Raw genomic sequence first — 19,714 nt, 5'->3', positions numbered from 1 at the left:
GCGGAATGGACGATAACCACCACGCAACGCAACAGCAACAGCAGCAGCAGCAGCAACAAGTTCCCCAGAAGCGGCTGATTGAGCATCACGAGTATCAGAACATCTCGGAGGAAACGAAAATCGATAGCAAGAGCCCGGTGATGCGGATGTTTGGCGATACCAACTTCCTGGTGAACCATCGGCGTAAGGCGGCCGAACAGAAGCACCACCAACAACAGCAACAGCAGCAGCAGCAACTTGCTCAGCTGCAACACTACCAAAGGCAACAGCAACTGCAACAGCAGCAGCAGCAGCAGCAGCAGCAACAGAGACTACGCCAACAGCAACGCCAGTCGGAGCTGAGCTGCGGTCAGGGTGTTTGCGAGCTGCTGAACGGGGTATACCGGTTCAGTCCCCACGTTACCTCGTTCGCTGCCCAGCAGCAGCAGCAGCAACATCAGCAGTTCGACTCGAAGGGCGCTACTACGAACAGCAGCAACAGCCTATCGGACGATCGGTCGACGCTGGACAAGGATTACCAGAACTTTAACGTGTCCAAGTACCTCAACATCGACATCAAGGGTCCGCTGCACCACCAGCGGGAACGTTCGCGTGATGGTGGTGGTGGTGGCGTAGGTGGCGTAGGTGGCCGAGGTGGTGATGAGCGAGCGGATAGCTCGAACAGCTCCAGCCTGAGCAGCGGCAGTAGCGGCATGAATTCCCTTAACTCGTTCGACTCGGTCGAGCAGGCCATCATCTTCCAGAAGGATCGGAATGCCGACTCGTACCTAGGGCCGTTCAACTTTCGCCAGCTGCTGCGGCCAACGCAGGGACCGACCGAGTCGCTGCGCAAGCGGAAAGGCATCAATCCACCGTCACCGCCACCGCCGCAGCGGGGCAAAAGTTAGGAAAGTAAAATGCCGCCACCAGCAACACTAGCACCACCAGCACCACTACTGCCACCGTCGTCGTCGTCGTTGTCGTAGCCAAAGAGCGAACAAGCCAAAGTGTGTGCGTGTGTCTGTGACTTATTGTGCAGTAGGAGAGGGAGGGGTGAATGGATGGGCGCATGTGGGAAGGATATGCATCCTTCCGCCCCGTAACCGCCCGCCGAAAATGGTCTCGTTTTTCCAGAGAAAAGTTTTAAATATTGATTTTTCTCCAATGGAGAGAGAGAGAGAGAGATGAAGCGAGATAGATACAGACAGAGAGAGCGAAGAAAGGAGAAGATGATTTACCAGTAAATAGAGTTTTGCAAGCGCCATTTCCATTGCACGCAGGACATGACGACGCACTGCAGGAGGAGGCGCGCTTGTAGAAGAGGAAGCTGTGGACTGTTGTTGTTGGACACGTGGTGCACTTTCGGGTCCGCGAACGATGGCGTGAAATGGAGAGGAATTTATTCATCGAAAGGGGGAGGTCAATATGGCTTATCGCTTTCGCTTTCCACTCCCCTTAACCGCAACCAATAACGCAATTATCCGGTGATACCATTTCCTACCTTGAAGTTGAAAACAAACAGCACAGACACAGGAGAGCAAGAGGGAAGTTGAACACCCGGAGAAAGAAAGTTGTTCGTTCGTTTAAAGTTGGGTTTCGACGGTCTCGGGTGGGCGTTAGGACATTAATCGATAACAGTACAATTCAATGAGGTAGAAGCAAGATAAAGATTTGCGTTCCGTTGCGTTGCGCTTTGGGGTGTCGGTGTGCAATCCTGTGACAATGTGAAACCTCTTACCCGTGGGTCGTGGTCCTTATAATCGTTACGTGTGCTAGTGGAGTTGAGAGGAGAAAGGGGCGAGGAGCGGTCTGTTGGGGAAGATGAGATGCAATAGGATTCAGTTTGATGAATTGATGAGCGTTTGACAAGAGCTGTCGTCACACACTTTAGCGTATTAGTTAATAGGTTTTTTTTCGGTTGGATTTTGAAAATAAATAAAGTCTTTCTAGATTGCTAATCGTGTCTGTGGTCGTGTATCCTTCGGTTGTTATTTATCTGTAGTAGCCTTTATAGACACCATCGAATCGATGATGACACTGTACTTTCAATCGCCAGGACCTAGTTATGCGTCACGTGGTAACCAAGTACATCATTAGCTGCATGGAATGGACATTAATAGGAAATTTTCTCTTCCGGAGCAGATAGTTGTGTTTGGCCACCGGCGGAAAAAGCATTCTCATGTCACAATGCAACAAATTGTTCCGACATGGCGCACGCTGTCGCGGATTTTCGGTTCTACTCTAAACCACAACCGAGGTGGAGCCATCGTTTTGCGTGCGGAGCGATAAAGCTCGCGATGTTCGAGTTGGAGCGTAGAGGGTTGAGGAGGGAAGGATAATGGATCGCGCTGGGGCATAATTTATTGTACACGAATGTTAAATTTATGGTCGCGCACGGTATTGTGCATAATTAATGGTCGTCGCTCGTCATACTTTCCGTTCAGTCGTTGGTCGATGACGATGTGGCCGCCGCTGCTGCCACTATCGCCTAAATCGTCCGACTTTTGGCGCGGGATGATGATGAGCTGCGGGAGTTCGTTCCGTTGGTCACTCTAGTACACTTCTGCTCTCTCCTTTCTCTCTGTCTTTCTCTTTTTCCGTCTCGTTTAAGCGTGATTGTTGCAGGACTTTTCACGGTGCCAGTACTCGGCATGTAAAAGTTGCAGTAGTTGTAGCAATGGAAGCGTTATTGGAAAAGGCTTATCATCAGGCTCTAGGCGTCAACTGGGCGCGCTTGCATGAGGTTATTGCTCAGCTTTGAACCCTTCTCGGAACCCGAAACTCGCGGTAAACAATGCCGGAAGGTCTGCAGCGTGGAGTAAATTACATTTGGATACGAAACTTTCAGTTTTCCAATTTTCCATTACGAGTTCGAGGGGCACCTCCGAAATGGGGCTAAGTAGGTCGCGACCATCTAGCGTTAGAAGGATGCTGCCCTCATTAGAGATTATTAATGGATCCGTGAAGGGCCTCGGAATGGCTGATGAGATTTAACGAAATTAGAGTAGAGTTGGTCCGTTTCATCCCGAGGTCTACTCCACACCCTGGAAAATCGGAAATGCTAGCGTTGCTTGAAATTTGAATGTTTGTATAGCTAATGTTAAAGGCTGACGCTTAGCATGTTTAAGTAGGATGGTTATGCTTCGTTTTAAGAAGAAACAAACGACTACTGTTACTTATTAGTGTTCAGTGACGGTTTACATGCAGAGCTATAGAGGATATAAGCGATTTAGGATTGCATGTGTAGAACTATATAAAATCCAGATAGTTTCATTCTAGCAACGGACACCGATAATACTTTTTAAAAAAGAAGTTTTTGAGAAATGTGTTTCATAAATTCGACAACATCTAAGGGTTAATTCCGAAAACGATAAAAACTCTTATTCCAAAAGCGCCCACAGTTATGCTGCGTCTGGCTCGGACCATAAGGCGATATTTTGAATCCAGGCCAATTTTTGAATACTCGCTGCTGTTCTGTGATGAACCCGTCTTGGGACTTAGTCTCACCTGTCCTGATCATGTCCACGATGTCCATCCTCGTTAGAAAAGATTTGCACTTGTAGTATTGTAGTAGCTCTTTACCTGGCGATACCTGTGGTCCGTGAGTTTGCGACCCACTCTCTCGCACCCGCTCACCGAATGTACTTCGAGCATCTAGCAGCTGTGTAAACCGGTGCGTCGTGCGCGACTTCACGACGATCGCAGCATCCCGTTCAGTTCAGTCGCTGTCGGAACGTAGCCCTAGCCGGTTGTGCGCAAGTTAAGCCGTCTAGAACTCTCGTGCGTGCGTGCGTGCGTGCGTGCGTGCGAACGTGCCACTGTGTCAGTGTGCTTCTGCGCGGAGTGAGTGAGTGAATGTAGAACAGCCGGCCACTAGCTGCATGGTGGTAGTGCTATTGGGAGGAAAATTTATTTTAGAAAATGTCATTCCCTTCGGTGGGCTGACCTGGTGGGTGTGTGTGTGTGTGTTTCAGTGTGGTTGCTGCCGTGGCAGTGATTTCAGAGGTTCAGAGTAGTGGTCGCTGGAGAATACGCGATGAAGATCCTATTGTGCGCTATGTATAGATGTTGCTAGTGTTCAAAATTCTAAATCCCAAGTCGGCTGTTGGCTGCCTTCCGAGCGTTCATCTAGTAGTCCTCGTAGTGTACGACCAAACGCACACACACACGCACACACATACGCACACCGTGAATCAATTGTCGTAAACCGGTGAAGCGGTGTGAGTGTGAAAGCGAGTAGAGCCATCTAGTAGTTCACGTTCGTGCTCGTATTCGTGTTTGAATGGGCGAGCATCAGAAACAACGGAAGCATTCTTGAGTGGCCACCACCGAGGCGTGGGGGGCCCAGCTGCTACTACTGCTGCGCGCCATGGCCGGTATCGTCGTCGTCCTACTAGCAGCTTCGCTCCGTTGGCGATAGATCACGCAGTGCAAATACCGCCGGCGGGGGCCCGGCGTGCGCTCGTGCGGGAAAATTTCAGAATTTTCGAATAAAATATCATCGTGCACAGCAGCGCGCGGAAAATCGCGGTCGTAGCGGTGTGGTGCAGGCGGGAGAGAGAGAGATAGAGAGGGAGAGGTGTTTGGTGCGCGCGTTGTTCGCTCATATTGTCAGTGCCGTCGCCGACGCGACACGTACATACACGTCAATGAGTTTGGTGGAAATTAATTTTGTTATCGCGCGCAAACCAAACGCGGATCCAGTGAAGTGGAAAAAGGCCCTTTCGGTGAGTTTGCAGCTGGAAATGATTTATTCTGCCAGTTGGTTTTGAGGTGGCGGTGAAGGCGTTCAAGCCCCTCGTGTGAGTTGCGAGCGATAACGGGGCCAACAAGAAAGTAGGTCCAAGGTTCTGCTCCTGCTCCTAGTGTGCTCTGCATAGTGAAGCGTAGCAATGGCAAGTGAAGGAAGTGCCTACTTTGGAACCGCTGGTGGTGGAGCGAATGCATCCGGTATCGCAACGAACGAGTATATGCTGGATATTAAGATCAAATCGGTGGAGAAGATGCTGATCCCGCTGATGAAGCAAGTAAGTAAAAGCCGAAAAGCACATTCCCTATTTCTGAGTAGTCCAAAACCTCAAAACCCACAAAACTGGAGGGCTCGACAGGACACAGCTACAAAATACAGTTGCGTATCGTTCGGTTGTTCCGATGCTACCGGTTTGCCCCCCTCGTAAAGTGGCAAAAGTTATGCTAACAACCGGCTTACTGAGCCATCATTACGCTTAAGGATTCCGGATTATCCCTTCGTTGGAACGGGTCGGGGGCTTTGGTGGTGTTGGCAAGACTTTTAGTTCCCCGGTTTTGGGATTGGAATACACACACACACACACGCGCGCGCGGGATACCAACTTATTCCTGTTTTCCTTTTTGCTAACTTGTGATTATCGGGAGCGTCCCTGTTTTTGGAGGTTATGTTTGGGTAAAAGAGGGGGGGGAGGTAAAGCGGATTATGGGGCTCCGATGGTGTGAGATCCGGTTCCAGGTGCTCTCTTGTGGTCATACAGCAGGACTGTACGGTTGGAAGAGCATTTGCAAAGGTTACACATTATTGAGATGACGGTCTTCCCATATTCAATATTGTCAATTGAATTAGTACAAGGATACGTGCCTTGTACTGAACATTCGCTTTGTCTATTTATGGATATTGCAATTAGCATTATGTTGCATTAATAATATGTAATATACAAGATTATAGACCAAACATTATTGGATAAGCAATTGCCCTGTTAAAAAAGTCTCAAAAAGCAGAGTTGGCTGAGGAGTTTGTTAAGTTTTCAAAACAAATCTCACAGACAGCCTGCTACGATGATGGCGGATTTACGGTAGTCGTCAATTGAAAGCTTCTTCAATCATGCCATTCTGTTCACAACAAGTAACACCAGGCACACACACACACACACACACACACAGGAACGAGGCGTCTCTTCGGTAGACGGGCCAGTAGCACGGTGACGGATGCTCAGACGCGTTCACCGGGAAAGAATAGAACAGGCGCGACGCGATTCCGTTGCTCGGAATAACTCACAGACACTCGGCCCTCGCGGACACCACCGGTACGCACAGCGATGCCACAGGACATCATTTTAATATCGCTCTTCCCCTACCTCTCTTCCCACCCACCCATCCCAGCGATGATGTGGCGTAAAGGCCGCTGCGGTTCTCGTCCGCTCAACGCGCTCGCTCGCTCGCTCGCTATGCTGCTGGGAAAGTTTTATAAATAAACAACAATCAAGATGAGATTCGCCATCGCGATGATCCGCGTGCACTTTTCGGTGGACGGCGTGCTGCGTGTTGCGCTGCCTACAAAGACCACCTCAAGATGACGGGGACGGGGCAGCAGGATTTGCGTATTGTAGCTCAATCGAAGAGCCAGACACTTTTTTTTCCAAAGCGCACCGGACCGAAACCTGGCTCCTGGATGCGATAAGCGACAAGCTGCAGTAATGCCGAGAAGCAACAGCAGCAACAGTAGCAACTGGCGCCAGTCCAGAGGGGCGAGGATTTTGGGATCTTCTTCTGGTTTTGTCGGGGCTTCGTACTATACAGGCAGCTGGCGTGCGTGCGTGTGTGTGTGTGTGTCGTTGGAGCACGCGCCGCCCGGCCGATGAGTGAACTAAAGTTAGATTCGGTAAACCGTACCACGCCATGCCCATCGGTTAGCTGGGGGCCCCCAGGAAGCCGTAGAATCGTAGCCGCCGTCGCCGCCGCCGCTGCTGTTGTGACCGCGGGCGGTAGACAATAATTATTAAAAGCGAAAAGTTTATTTATAGTCCCGTGTGGCCAACAACCGCGTGGCGCGCCACCGCGTCGACCAAGACGTCGTCCGACGACCCGGTGCTGGTGGTGGTGCTGGTGGTCCGCGTTTTGTTGCCATTACGAGTGAGTTGTGTAGGGAAATGGAGGGGCGGATTATGAGAGGGGAGAGGGGTGCTTTTGGTGACGAGGAAAATCCTCCCCATCTGGGCGTCGACCACGGATTGCGGCTGTGCTGCTGTTCGGTATCGGTGTTTGACGCGAGATAAACAATTGCTGGCGTAAGGTTCCACTGGATGAAAGCAAGCCAACCGTTATCCGTTGCATCACTGGACTGGAGACGGAAAACTGAAAATGGAGAAAAAAAAACTCCCGCTTTACACTCCCGGATGGTTGTTTTATTCGATGCGAAGCAGCTGGAATGACACATATCGATATCACTTAGCTGTTTCCTACACTTCGTGTGGATGGAGAGGAGCAGTAAAGTAGAGAAAGAGTTATAGTTTTACCAGAAACACTTAAAGTATTTTTTAACTGGCATTTTTAAAAGAACGAAAACCTAGAATTGTACAACCTCGTAAAACTCAGCAGAAAAAATGTGTGGACTTACATGGAATTTTCTTTGCTATATATTTGGAAAATATTTGATCAATTTCTGTTCAATACAGCGATCAGAAATTCAGCAAATATTGAAAAGAGTTGATGTAATTTTAAAGAATTTATTTTTCATCTTTTGTTTATAAATAGTTTCTTGATTTATTCAAAACATCAATTCATTATCTTAATTTAATGTAAATTGATTTGGGTTTTTGTGATTTAAGAAATGCTAAAGCTTTGTTGCGATACTTGTAGTAAATGAGTACAACAACCAATAACGTTTTATGACTACAAGTACGAGAATAGACTGTAGATTCAGATTCTCACTTTTGTTCCGGCCAAATCCACTAAGTTGAATAACTGGATCTGTCAATAATTTCAATTGTAACTGCCGCAATGATTTTTCACTTTCAATAGGTAAAAGAAACAATGCAAAAGAAGGAAGGAGCAAAAAAATCAGAAGTTATTATAAACTTGTTCTAAACGAATGGAAAAAAAGCTCTTTAATTAATTTAGTGCTCGCAGTCTTGCTACTGCACCAGCAGCTCAAGGAATTATTAAAAGGTTACGGATAAAAATTTGGTTCAATTTGTTTTTTTTTTTGAAATATAAAAACCGAAATTGATTTGCGTTTATCTAAAACAAAATAGTATGCAATACTATTAAGCGCAATATTGTTCCATTTTGCTCTATTGGGATTGAAAATTGATTAGCAGCTCGCAAGAAAATATCTTCCACCAAAAAGGTGTTATGTGACGTGTTCTAAATCTGCCTGGAAGACTCGCCTTGCCCGCCTGTACTGCTGCTTGTACACAGCAAACCGGCAGAACTCATACAACTCTGATTTCGTCAATCTTCGTCCGGCGGCAGCCTCGGTGGCCAACGGTGTAAGAATAGAACGTTGCGGCCAACAACTACACGTCTCCCTCTCTCACTCTCTTGCTCTGTCGCGAGTTTCTCCCGTTACCCTTATTAATACTATTTATTCCTCCGCAGTACTCTGCGGAGTGAATCTTCCTGCAACCCGTGCGCATCGCATGCCGGCTAATCCCGCGACGAAAAGATGAATAATGGCACCGCGGCGGAAACGGCCGAGGGGATGGAGGGGAGATCGGTGAGACATCGGCTAGGCGCCGCGTAGCCGTCGCGAGATTTATGATGGCAACGTCCAATTAGCTGCGATAGAGAGACTGATTTACTTGCGGTCAGTGCCGGCCACCGCCAATGAGCCCGCGATCCATTCGTGGCGTATTACGTGGCGCATTTCCCCTCTCGTCTCTGGTGTTGATCCCTTTGTTTTGACGCACGTGAGCAAATAGAACTCTGGTTATGTCCTGGCGATGATGAGAAATACAAAACAGCCAATCGAAAAGGGGTGAGGGGATAAAGGTTGGCATCATACTCGGTCGGCTCGGGTGTGTGTGTGTGTCACCATGACTCATGGCGTGCCAGAAACTGTCGTTCTGACATTTCGTCGAGTTGCTCGACTCGACGAATAACTCGATTGAAAGGTGTTTTCACCGGCCGACCGGCTGCTCGGTTTAAGGCGTTAAAACGGAGGCGGTTTGCATATTGTGTTTGGAAATTGAAAGAAAATAAGCTGCCTGATCACTTCCGCGGCTTCGACACCTCGGCCCGGGCCCTCGGTATTAAGCGGTGGCAAGCAAACTATAGGTTCCCGCATTCCGCACCGTCGGGAGAGTGTTGAAAGCGTGAAGTAGGGGCGGGATCAATTTCGTAGTCAAAACATTTGCCTTTCATCCAGAGTCGGGAGCCGGTCGCGTCAGGATGTTGGCTTTATGTTGACAGATGCGAGAGGATCATAGGACTAGGCAGTTGACTAGGACCTTGAAAATGCACTCTGCAGGCCAGGCGCTGGGTTTGGAGTGGTTTGTAAAAGCTGCCGACACTTCCACGATAACGTGTCGTCAGCTTCGTCGTCAGCGTCGTCGTCGTCGTCCATTTTTCAAACGCGCTCAAAGCGCACCCGTTGAAAGATTCATGACAGACCAATCTGTACCTGGGTGCTACCGACCGACCGACCAGCAGCCGTGTCCATCCGCCTGTGCACGCGTGTGTGTGTGTGTGTGTTGAAATATGGTGTTGACCAGAGTTTGGTTTAGCTTCTCCCACTCCCCGTTTGTCGATGCGATGCCATTGATTTATGGGCGCAACGCGTGCTGAATGACACTACTAGACACCTAGCTAGCGCTAGCGCCTACGGGCGTGCAGTCGCCCGACCGGCGGAAGCGCAGAAGACATCAAACGAAATTTACTTTCAACTTCGAAGCTGGCTGACCAACGACCATGTTGCTCCCTTAGGGGGTGGGAATGGTGGGGAGGAAACGCCCGAGTAAATGTTTTATGAGAATAAAGTTGCCAGAGCAGCCGAGCGAGAGACGATAAGGTGGCTGTCGATGTCGCCTGGCCGAAGACCGAAGGAGCAGCTGCCTGCCAGGGGTGTCGCGCTGCTGTTAGCGCTGGGAATCACTCCCTGGGCATGTCATAATCGTGCGCCTTTTCACAAACGGTTCACAAAAGCGAATGGAAGCCGCCACGGCACACAGAGACAGATTAATCTTCCAGATAGATTCCGTCGGTCCTTCATCTTGAGACGCGAAGTTTAGATGTAGACTTCATCCGCTTTTCCCCGCAGTAGCTGGCAACTGGAACCGAAGAGAGCGAACGAACAGCACTTTGGTGTTATCGCACCGGTGCGGTCGCTCCCACAGGTGATATAAAATTAATCAAATTAAAGCATCACTTTGGACCTGGCACGCCGGAATGTTCCTTCGGTGACTTCATTTCAATTGCGAGCTCCGTTGTTCCGAAAACCCACACAAAACGGGTCCATTCTTTACGAGGAGAGTGAAAAGCGAGCAACGTTCTTCTTGGAATCGCTCGGGCGTGCTTGCTTTCTGTTCCGACTTTGACAGGCATTGTTGTGGATTGGTCTGGATCACGACGATGTGACAATGCGGAAATGGAGCCTTCTCTTTCGGAGATTCCTTCATTTCGATGTTGTTGTTACGCAGATGATAAGCGATTTTTTGGGTGTCACCAATACACATCTGGAACCTTTGTGTCAGGGGGTGTAATGCGTATTGTGGAGCAACTCCAGGACATGCCTGACAAGAGCCTGATCGAGCGGAGATTCGGGAAGAGAGACAAAGAGAGAAAGACTGTTGGAGTGATTCCAACGGTTACAGGGAGCGCATGCGGCCTCTCGCCAAACTGTTGCACCTTCTACGCGAACGGAATTGTATAGTCGTAGGTTGAGTATCCTGACCTGACACCACGCAATAGCCTCGTTGATGCGGTAGGTCACTGAAGGAAAGGACAGGAAGATGTACTTCGACTCCGGCTATGGGCTAGGAGCGTCGTGCTGCTTGTGATGATACTGTCAATTGCGTCAACATCGTTTGGCAAGTGTCCTTTACGATGGGACTCGTACACCAGGAGGTCCTGTGACACTCGGAGAAGCTGGTACTCGTCATCAAATGGGTGTTGATGTCACCCCACCGGGAGGAACAGCTCTCCCGTGGAGAGCGGCTTCAATTCAGGTGACTTGTTGTCTTGTATGGAAGGTTACCAGGGGGTTTCGTTCAACTCGCCGCCGGCTAATTATCGGCTGCTAGCAATGGCGGCCGACGTAGCGTGACAATTCCGATTGCAACTCCGAAGTCTCGACGAAACTCGATTAACCGATAACGAAGGGACCGAGGATGGTTGGGAAGGTTTCTAATTCCCCCCCCCCCCCCCCCCCCCCGGAACCTGCTCCGTTTGAATCGAAATCGACATGAGAAACATGAGGTTCAGTGGTCACGATACAGTGGTTGCGGTCGGTTCTTTAACTCCCGTTGTTTTTTTGTGCTTCTTCTGCTCAGCTCAGACTGCACTGCAAGTTTCTCAGCAGCTAAAGCTGCTAAGCTGATGGGATTGAAGCGATTCGGTGGCAAAGTTCGTCTGTCGTCGCCGTGAAGGATCGACGAAGGATCGCCTTTCTCGGGGTTTCCGCTGGTCTGGTGGCCCTCGTTTCGTACGCCCCAATGAGCTTAGCTGATAATGGGGCAAAGTTTTGTAATGAAATCAGCCCGGTCGTTTTGATTGGCAAAAGGTGCAACGACGACGACGACGACGACGACAACGACCAGTGCTCACCTTTGTGCTTCGGGGCGAAATGTTGAGTTATTCATTAAAAAATGAAATTAAAACGATTGCAAGAGGGGATCAACGTGCCCGGGGAGCTAGAGGCAGGGATATGGTAAATGGCTGGGCAAGTTCTATGCACCATGAACAGCGCATTTGGTTTGGCCCCTTTGTTTTTGAGGTACATTTTATCATTTCATTATGATGATAGTTTATAACATTTTTATCTTGCCTTTAAAATTCCATTCAAATTGATTGTGTCAATGCAGTAACGTTAGACTGTTCTGTCTCTTGCGGACCAAGTTAAACAACGGGTTATTAACACAGGTTTTGAAAGCAGAATGAAATATATATACCTTTTTAAATAGCATAACGCAGAGTATTAAAGACCATTTCTATACGCCAGTTTCTAAGAGTTTTGTTTTCATAAACAAATGTGAAATTAAATCGTTTACTGTGATATTTTGATCAGAAATGTTTTATGTCAGATATAAGGGTAATTTGATGAATTTCTAGCGAATTAATCGACGATAGCACTTATATCGAGAAGGATTACTCCATTGAAGATGACATAGGGTTTTATCGATTTTGAAAAGCATATTATTTATTTGTTTTAAACACGAATCTATTGGATATATTAATGCTCCAAAAGTAAAACGATTTCATGATTTAACGTATCCTATCATGTACACGACTTTGGGTCAAAAAGACCAAAAAGGTATCACAACAAACTAATTTCAATGCATCGTTCAACCCCAAAACATTTGTTTAAAAGTAATACTCAACCTGCCATCTTGACATTGCACAGAAAAAAACCCTTAAATTAACCGAAATGGAGAAACCTTCTTAAAATCTTAAAATTAATCAAAAGATACGAGATTACATGTAATGAGAAAAAGCACCATATTTGAACCCATGCAAACCCAATAATTCATGTAGACCACATTTATATTTCCAATTAAACCAAATGTAAGGAAAAAATAGTTTCATTAAGGCAACATTGAAGAAAACCATTCCAAGCACAAAATAAGCTATACCAAAAAAGAATGTACAAACATAGACGCACAGCATATGATAACAGCGCAAACAAATGTGTTTATTTAAATAAAAAAAACTAATTAGAAATAACCTTTAAACAGCTTTGTAAACATGGAAGATACATACGAATCTCCATATTAGGCTAGAGCGAGAAGTTTGCTCACTCCTCCAGCTTTTGGGCAGATTGTACTAATTACTTTCCCAGAAGTGCTTACCGATTTCTCTAATAAGCCAACAGTTGTGACAACAACCCATTGATCCATTCTTGACTGCAACGCCGGTGCCGGCACCGGCTAATGTCTTGAGCTGCGTACGCGCTAAGAAACTCTGATGAAACACACACACACGCACACACACTTGCACAAATCGGAGGCGTAATTAGATCAATACTGCCTTCGTGCCAACCGTTTCACCGTACGGTGCGCCGTCGTGGGCTGCAAATCGAATTACTACGGAACACGGTATTCGACCGGCAGCCCCCCTTGGGGGAGGCCATTTCGGAGCCAGATTTTGCATCATTTGCCCGGCCGGAGTTGACACCGGGGCCTGCCGATCATATGCGCACAAACCACAGAACGATTATCGGCATCGGGGGCCGAGGAACGTCGAAATGGTCCCAGACGAGCGTTCGTTGGCTTTCCAAAAAAGCGGCAAATAGAGGCCGGCGGCGGCGGCGGCCGTTCACTGCGTGACGAACCGGCATTAGACCGGCATTTGAATTCCCTCAACCCTCGGCGTGGCCTGCGGTGCGTGTAGTAAGTAGGCTCGACGCTCGCTTTTATGATACCGCGGTGGATAATGTGGCCCACGAGGAGGTCTCTCCCCCACCAGATTCAACTCAATGCAAATAAGGACGGGGCTTTTCTGGGGTCCCAAACGGGGTGGCTTTCCATCCTCCATCCGGATCCGGCCTCCATCTCGCGAGCCCGCGAGGCCAATAAAAATCGTAAAAATCGTGGCCTCTCGGTTCGGTTTCGATTGTTTCGCCCAGCGCGAGAAAATTGGTTCGAAAGTGCCATATGGTGGAGTGTGGAGGAAGGACACACGCAGCATTGGAATATGATTTGCTTCACTTCACTTATACCCAGCACACGTTCCTCGCAATATTGTTCCCAAAAACCAATTCCTCGCGAGTACAACTCGAGTACGAGTTAAGAAGGTGTGTGTGGAGTGTGAGAAGGGGTGGTGGCACAGGTGTGTAAATGTTGGTTGATTGATTTAACGAGCATACTTTCGGGTCCTCCCGCCGAGGTCTTGGAAGGCGGTGTGTTGGCGTGACGGTGAAAACGAATCGTAAAACCATCGGCATCAATCCGGTCGCCGACTCCGGGGGCATTGGCATCCCGACGGGGGGCGCTACTCCATTCGCTTGGCACGTGCCAAAAAAAAAAAAAATGGTGTGGTAAAAGGCCACCCCTCGTTCGATAATCGTCTTCGGTATCTAAGTTTTGTCGAGCTCGAAGGCAGCAGCACCGAGACTTGTTGGCCGTTTGTTTGGGGCTTCTCAGCAAAAGGGGCAAAAGAAACTCGTGGCAACGTGTTGCGCCCCCACACGGACGGACGGACGGACGAATGGACCGCGCCGTGCTTTCGGAGGTCATGGGAAATTTGCCTACAAATTTCCGGACTTTCCACCAGTTCCGGGCGGTCGGCGACGGCCGTTGGCGGCCACCGGGGACGGGGAACGGAGGTACCATGTGGGCTGGTGTGCCGACTCCGGATCGTATGTCAGGGTTTACTGCCGGTTGGTTTGGTGCCACAAAAACCGTTTTTGCTCGCGCGCGCGCGCGTTCCTTCGACCGCGTTCGTTGCCTGCTGAATGTTTGCAAACGTGCTCCGGTATCCTGGTTTGGGCGGGGTGGTGAAAAGGTGGTCCGGCGGCTTATCGAGGTTGAGGAAAACAATTGGTGAGAGAGAGAGAGAGAGGAAGCTGAAGGTAATGTGGAAAAAACCCAGAGGTTTTTCCACATTCGAAGCGTGTCCCGTGCAAATGAAGGGTAATGAATCGTACCAGTCGACGGGCGAGCTCGAGGTGGACGAGAGATGGATTCCTAAGGTTTCTCCTTCTCTGCACGGGAGTGTACCGGGGTACTGCGGGGTGTTCCGACTGGTGTTCGTTGGCCTTTTTGCTGCTGCTGCTACTGAAAAGCACGAGGAGTAGCGTGAAGCGTGGATTCACGTTGCACAATACTTGTTGCAGTAAGTGTTTGTACGTGATCGGTTGGACTGCATTAGCATGCTCGAATTACAGGCGGTCGGACGAAAAAAAAAAGAAGCAGCGAACCAGCAACCCGCGGGAAAGCGTATACCGGTTAAATTGGAGCAATTACGTCGCGTCCGACTTTGCGCCTCAGTTTCCGCGTTTTGTTATCCACCTATTTGGTTACTTTTCGTTTTTTTCGGCCGCTTTTCTTTACTTTTGCGTTTTTCGTTTGTGTTTGATGCAACGTGTCTAGGTCACGAATGTGGTTTAGCTAATGGTTCTATGTTTATCAAATGGTTTTTGCATTTATTTATTGCTGGATAGCTCATGGGAGTAAAAGATGTGGCTTTTATTTATGTGCAAGTTAATAGTGGAACCTCCCTGAATGTGTTGTTTGGAAGGAGGTTCGAGAGGAGAATTTACAGAAAAGGATATTTGGCCCCGTGTGTGAGAAGAGACGAGAAGAAGCCGACACAACACGGAGTTACACGCGTTGTATGAAGATGTTACTGTCACGCAGCGCCTGAGACTCGCCCGGTTTCCGTGGGCTAAGCATGTCATGAGAATTGCAGACGACGACCCAGCGCTTAAAGTCTTCTTAGGAGTTCCGGATAGACAGAAAGGGTGTTGTAGGCCCAACTCGAGATGAAGCGACGGTATCGACATTGAAGCTAGAATAGCAGGATTATCGATATTGAGTACGACGGCGATCGATTGCGAGCGGTGGAGGAATCTTCAGTGGCAGGCCACGACCGCTCGTCGGTTGTAGCGCCTGATGAGTAAGTAACTAACTAAGTAAACCCATTAGTAAGCAAATTTATGAATAAGTATCAAATTTTAGTATCTTTTATTGGTCCAAGGTAAATCGAGACCTTGTTTCGTGACCAAGAACGATTGAGTATTAAACAGCAATACAAATGGAATATTTCTGTAGCCCTTGTTAAAAATTATTAAAATCATGAGTGACAGCCTTTTGTTACAATTCGTAAATACAGTAATCTTTTTGTTCATATTAATCGCGGCTTGCCTTTTAGTGAGTTCATGTGCACATCAATCGAAAGAGATTGGATTTCGAAGGAGAAATGGATGCTTTGTGATAGAATAATATAAATGCTTTGTTTGATAGAATAATATAACATTTGAGAAGTGCTCGTCTTTAGTAGGAGGAGGAAGTCATGTTGGACTCTCAGGAACTAAGGTTTTGTCAAAGGCTTAGGCAAAACGTTTCCAATCAATGCCAACACTTGCTAGAAAAAAGTGAAATTATAGAAATAATAGAGTGACAGAGAATTAATTTGAATCTTCATTCAAAACGTTGTGATTTAAAACGATATTCCGTTACGTAAAATGAAGTTGTATGCGTGTGTGTCACAGAACGATGTTAATGATGCTACAATGGAACCGAACCGAAAACAAGCTCAAAAACATGAACTCAGCCGCTACCGTACCCTAGAAATCCAATTTGGAAACGTTCTTTGTTTCGCTTCGCTTCCTGATTCCCAATTTCCATTTCAAATCATCAGATCGTGTGCGTTCCATTTAATAACAATGATGGAACCGCAGGCATGCATTGCGACCATTTCGTCGATGCACCGACCGACCCAAACGGTGGACACCGACGCATTGGTGAGGTCCCTCAAGTGCACCTCCGACAAGCAACGGGCGGAACAATAAAATCCGTTCCGCTTCAGCTTCCCCACGAATGGCTATTGCATTGGACCAGAGTCACACGCCCAAGAGTGTCCTTTACCTCGGCTCAACCAACCATCCTGCTCCCGGTCTTCCGAATGGGTTGATGACGTCCGAACCAACCGGTCGACCACAACTGACGTCATCAAAGTGCAACGCGTGCATCGATTTGACGTTTTCGCATTGTTCTTTTCTTTTTTCGCTCCCTATCGCCATGCCACGCAATGAGTGCTTTGCGAGAGAAGTAGGAGGATTGGGATGTGGAGAAGAGAAAGCAGGCGGCTGGCTAGACATACCGTACCAGGTCCACCAGGTGTTCAGCGCTATGGGAGAAGAGCCTATTTTCCTGGGACAAAACACGACACGATCCGAGCACTCCGTCAGTGGGAACATGCCACTCAGGACTCGCGGGTGGCCTCGGCCGCGGGTGGCCGGTACTCACCGAGCGCAACATCAACAACAAATCACTCAATGGGTGGCGAGCGACACTCACACGAAAGCTAACGCACAGCAAGGACATCAGCAGCAGCAGCAGCAAGGTGGAAAAGTTCACGATCAAGGCTCACATTTGCTGTTTGCGTTGGTGGTGGTACTATCGTGTACACCATTCGCCCCCATCGCTTTCCTTATCTCTCCTTCTCTCGCTCAGACACACTCAGACACACTAATCCACCCTGCCGCTGGTACGCACACTACGGTGTACGCGCGTCGAATCTAAAATTAGTTTCGACCTCGTGGAGAAGCAACCACCGATAATGAACTGGGTGTGTGTGTCGGTGTGTGTATGTGTGTTAGGCAAGGACTCATCCATCCTGCGCATCCTTTTCCTCGCGCCCGTTACTCGTCTAGGGATTACTACTCGACGCACACATCGGGGTATCGGGATGAATGGTCTCTCGCTGGGGAAGAAGCAGAAGGGAACGATGATGATGTCCATGTCTGCGTGGCGGAAGTGTTTAATTTTAGATTCGTTCGCGCGCTCGCTCCTGGATTCAACACAACACAAGAGCTTTTGTTGCAGCCTGCACACTAGCAGCAGACCAGGAATAAACCAAGCAGTCTGCTGCTGCTGCTGTTGCTTGTGTTTGTTGGGCGTGAATGAAACCAGGATGTGAATCAACTTTTGAATGAGTATTGAAAGAGGAGCATAAGAGGCCTATGAGCAATAAGTTCTTGTCAATATGCGATACATAAAATGTCAAAATAAGAAGCAACAAGAAGACACTTGTTGATCCCAAATGGCCATTTTTCCATCACTTTCATCCCTTTAAAAATGTTCAGCCAATCGTAGTATGCTATGGCGTGTATGAAGGATTTCACCACAAAAAAAAGACTCCTGTTGGACTTCTTTGAGGCGAATTCCAATTACCTTAATTAAGAAAACGCATTTTTGGCCACCACGGGGCGCGTTCTGGAGCCCTTTGGCACACACACACACACACACACACCTACACATACCTAGTGGGCCAGCGGTTTTCCCACGCGCGTGAGTTCGGTATCATCATCATCATTGAACGTGAGGCACGTGAGGTTGCGCTTGCTGCTGGCTGGCCGGTCACTCACTCTGGGGCCAAAGTCACCCACACAAACACGGGTCAACACACGGGTGGTGTAGGTGTTTCTGTGGGGGAGTCCGAACTTTTCCAGCTCCAGCACCAACCGACGACGGTATCGCAGGTGTGTGTGTGTGTGTGCGAACGACGACGACCGCGGGAGCCTTTCCTTGGAGGGTTTATTTGCTCCCCGAGCCGAGACCAAAAGGGACCTTTCTCACGCTGCAGCGCTTCAGTTGCATATCGTCTTCCGTTCGCATCGCTTCGCAAAATTCCTCGCGCGCGCACTCGCTGCTCTCTCTCATTCACACTCTCACTCGCTCACTCACTCACACACACACTCTCTCTCTCTCTCTCGCTCCTTCCTCGCTCCGTTCTCTCTCTCCCTCCCTCTCTCTGTGTCCTGACTGGGCCCCGCGTTATCGTCGTTCGTTCGTTCCGCCCCGTTTCGTTCGTTCCGGGTTTTCCGTGATACGAGAAAAAAACGGGATCGCTCCGAGAGGACGAGGACGGTAAAGACGACGAGGTAGGGGCCTGGCCACAGAGGGAGCGGGCGACGGAAACGGAGGGGCTAGGGTTTGTGAGCGAGTGTTGTGTCCCCGGAATTCGAGGCCGATTCGACGAGTCCACGGAGTCGTCCGGTACGGTGCACGGTAAGGAATTCCAATTCCACGGCCAAGTAACTCCAAGTATCCAAGTGTCCAAGTGTCCAAGTGTCCGCGCGCGGTTCCGTGTCCCAAATTTCCGTCCAATGTCCAAGGAACCGCTGTGTGCGTGCGTGCGTGCTTGCATGTGTGCGTGTGTGTAGGTCGAGTCCTCGAAATCGAAACAGAAAAAATCCCCCCTAAAAACAGACGAAGAACGATGAGGTAAAGCAGCGCCCCCCCGAGGAGGACCTGTCAATCTCTCGCTCGCGAATAGGCTCAACGGACGTCGTTGTCGTCGGGCGTCAGGCAAATGTGCGCCAGATCACGTGAAGTTATGCTGGGATGCTCACACGTTGAGCTCCGGATTTCTCTCTCTCTCCTTCTCTCACACACCTACACGACGCGTTCGGGCGGCCCAGTACAGTCCTTGAGGCCCCCTTTTTTCTCACGAGACTCACGAGCTCACGACGGTCGCGTTGGCGTATCGGCGATGTGATACGTTGGAGAGCTGCTGCTGCTGCTGCTGCTTCTATCAGCGCCCGTCACCTGGACCTTGGCGTGCCGAGTGAGTGGACAGCATCCTGCCCCAGATACAAGTGGTTGTTGTTGTGCTTGTTGTGGTTGTTGTGGTTCGAGATTTCCACTGTTTTCCACGGTCAGCGTGTGTGGTGCGGTGCGTCCGCAGACGGCACGGTGCCAATGATATGATGGTGCGTGTCTGGTGGCGTTGTGTTGAAGCGTCTGTTGAGTGCGTGCGTGTGTGTGTGTGTGGAGCTAGTATCTGTTGAGTGTCCTGTGCCATGTGATGTGCCCGATACAAACCGTGCCTCGATACACACAATCGGTCGGTATGGAAAGCGCTCCGAATGCTCCAAGTGGAACTGTGTCAAGTTCAAATCCTGCTTCTGTTTCCCCGAGAGCGAGAGATTCGTTTCGATTTCGATTTCATCATTCCACCTAGCGTGATCAAGGAGAGGAGAGGAGAAAGAGAATGAGTAGGAGGAGGAGGAGGAGACGTAGAAGATTTGCCTTTTGCCGGATGTTCGCTGTTCCATTTTCATCGTGGGGTTTTTTTGTTGCTCGTGGTGTTCCCCGGGGTACTT

The 19,714-nt window shown here is 49.0% G+C and overlaps 2 protein-coding genes across 11 annotated transcripts in view; both read left to right on the top strand.

Annotated features, from left to right (window-relative positions):
• The window catches only part of LOC125953385 (myosin-IIIb-like), a 48,782-nt gene extending 46,845 nt beyond the window's left edge, over positions 1-1,937 (top strand). For all 4 annotated transcript variants that reach the window (XM_049682922.1, XM_049682921.1, XM_049682920.1 and 1 more), the window contains one exon: positions 1-1,937. This exon is cut by the window's left edge and continues 521 nt beyond it. In XM_049682922.1, the coding sequence (XP_049538879.1) occupies positions 1-887 (887 nt within the window). In that variant the 3' untranslated portion in view covers positions 888-1,937.
• A 1,786-nt stretch (positions 1,938-3,723) lies between these two features.
• The window catches only part of LOC125953406 (alpha-catulin), a 73,555-nt gene continuing 57,564 nt past the window's right edge, over positions 3,724-19,714 (top strand). For 3 of the 7 annotated variants that reach the window (XR_007468958.1, XM_049682970.1, XM_049682968.1), the window contains exon 1: positions 18,126-18,617. Coding sequence is in view for 1 of the 7 variants with exons in the window: in XM_049682973.1 (XP_049538930.1) it covers positions 4,872-5,006 (135 nt within the window). In the remaining 6 variants the exon portion in view is untranslated. Of the gene's footprint in view, positions 5,007-18,125; positions 18,618-19,714 lie in introns of those variants that run through there. The other 4 variants (XM_049682971.1, XM_049682972.1, XM_049682973.1 and 1 more) reach the window with 3 other exon arrangements.

Source organism: Anopheles darlingi, chromosome 3 (genome assembly GCF_943734745.1).
Source record: "Anopheles darlingi chromosome 3, idAnoDarlMG_H_01, whole genome shotgun sequence".
In the NCBI taxonomy this organism is placed as follows: domain Eukaryota; kingdom Metazoa; phylum Arthropoda; class Insecta; order Diptera; family Culicidae; genus Anopheles; species Anopheles darlingi.
Note: the sequence above shows the minus strand (reverse complement) of the source record. Positions and strands in the feature narration are given on the sequence as shown.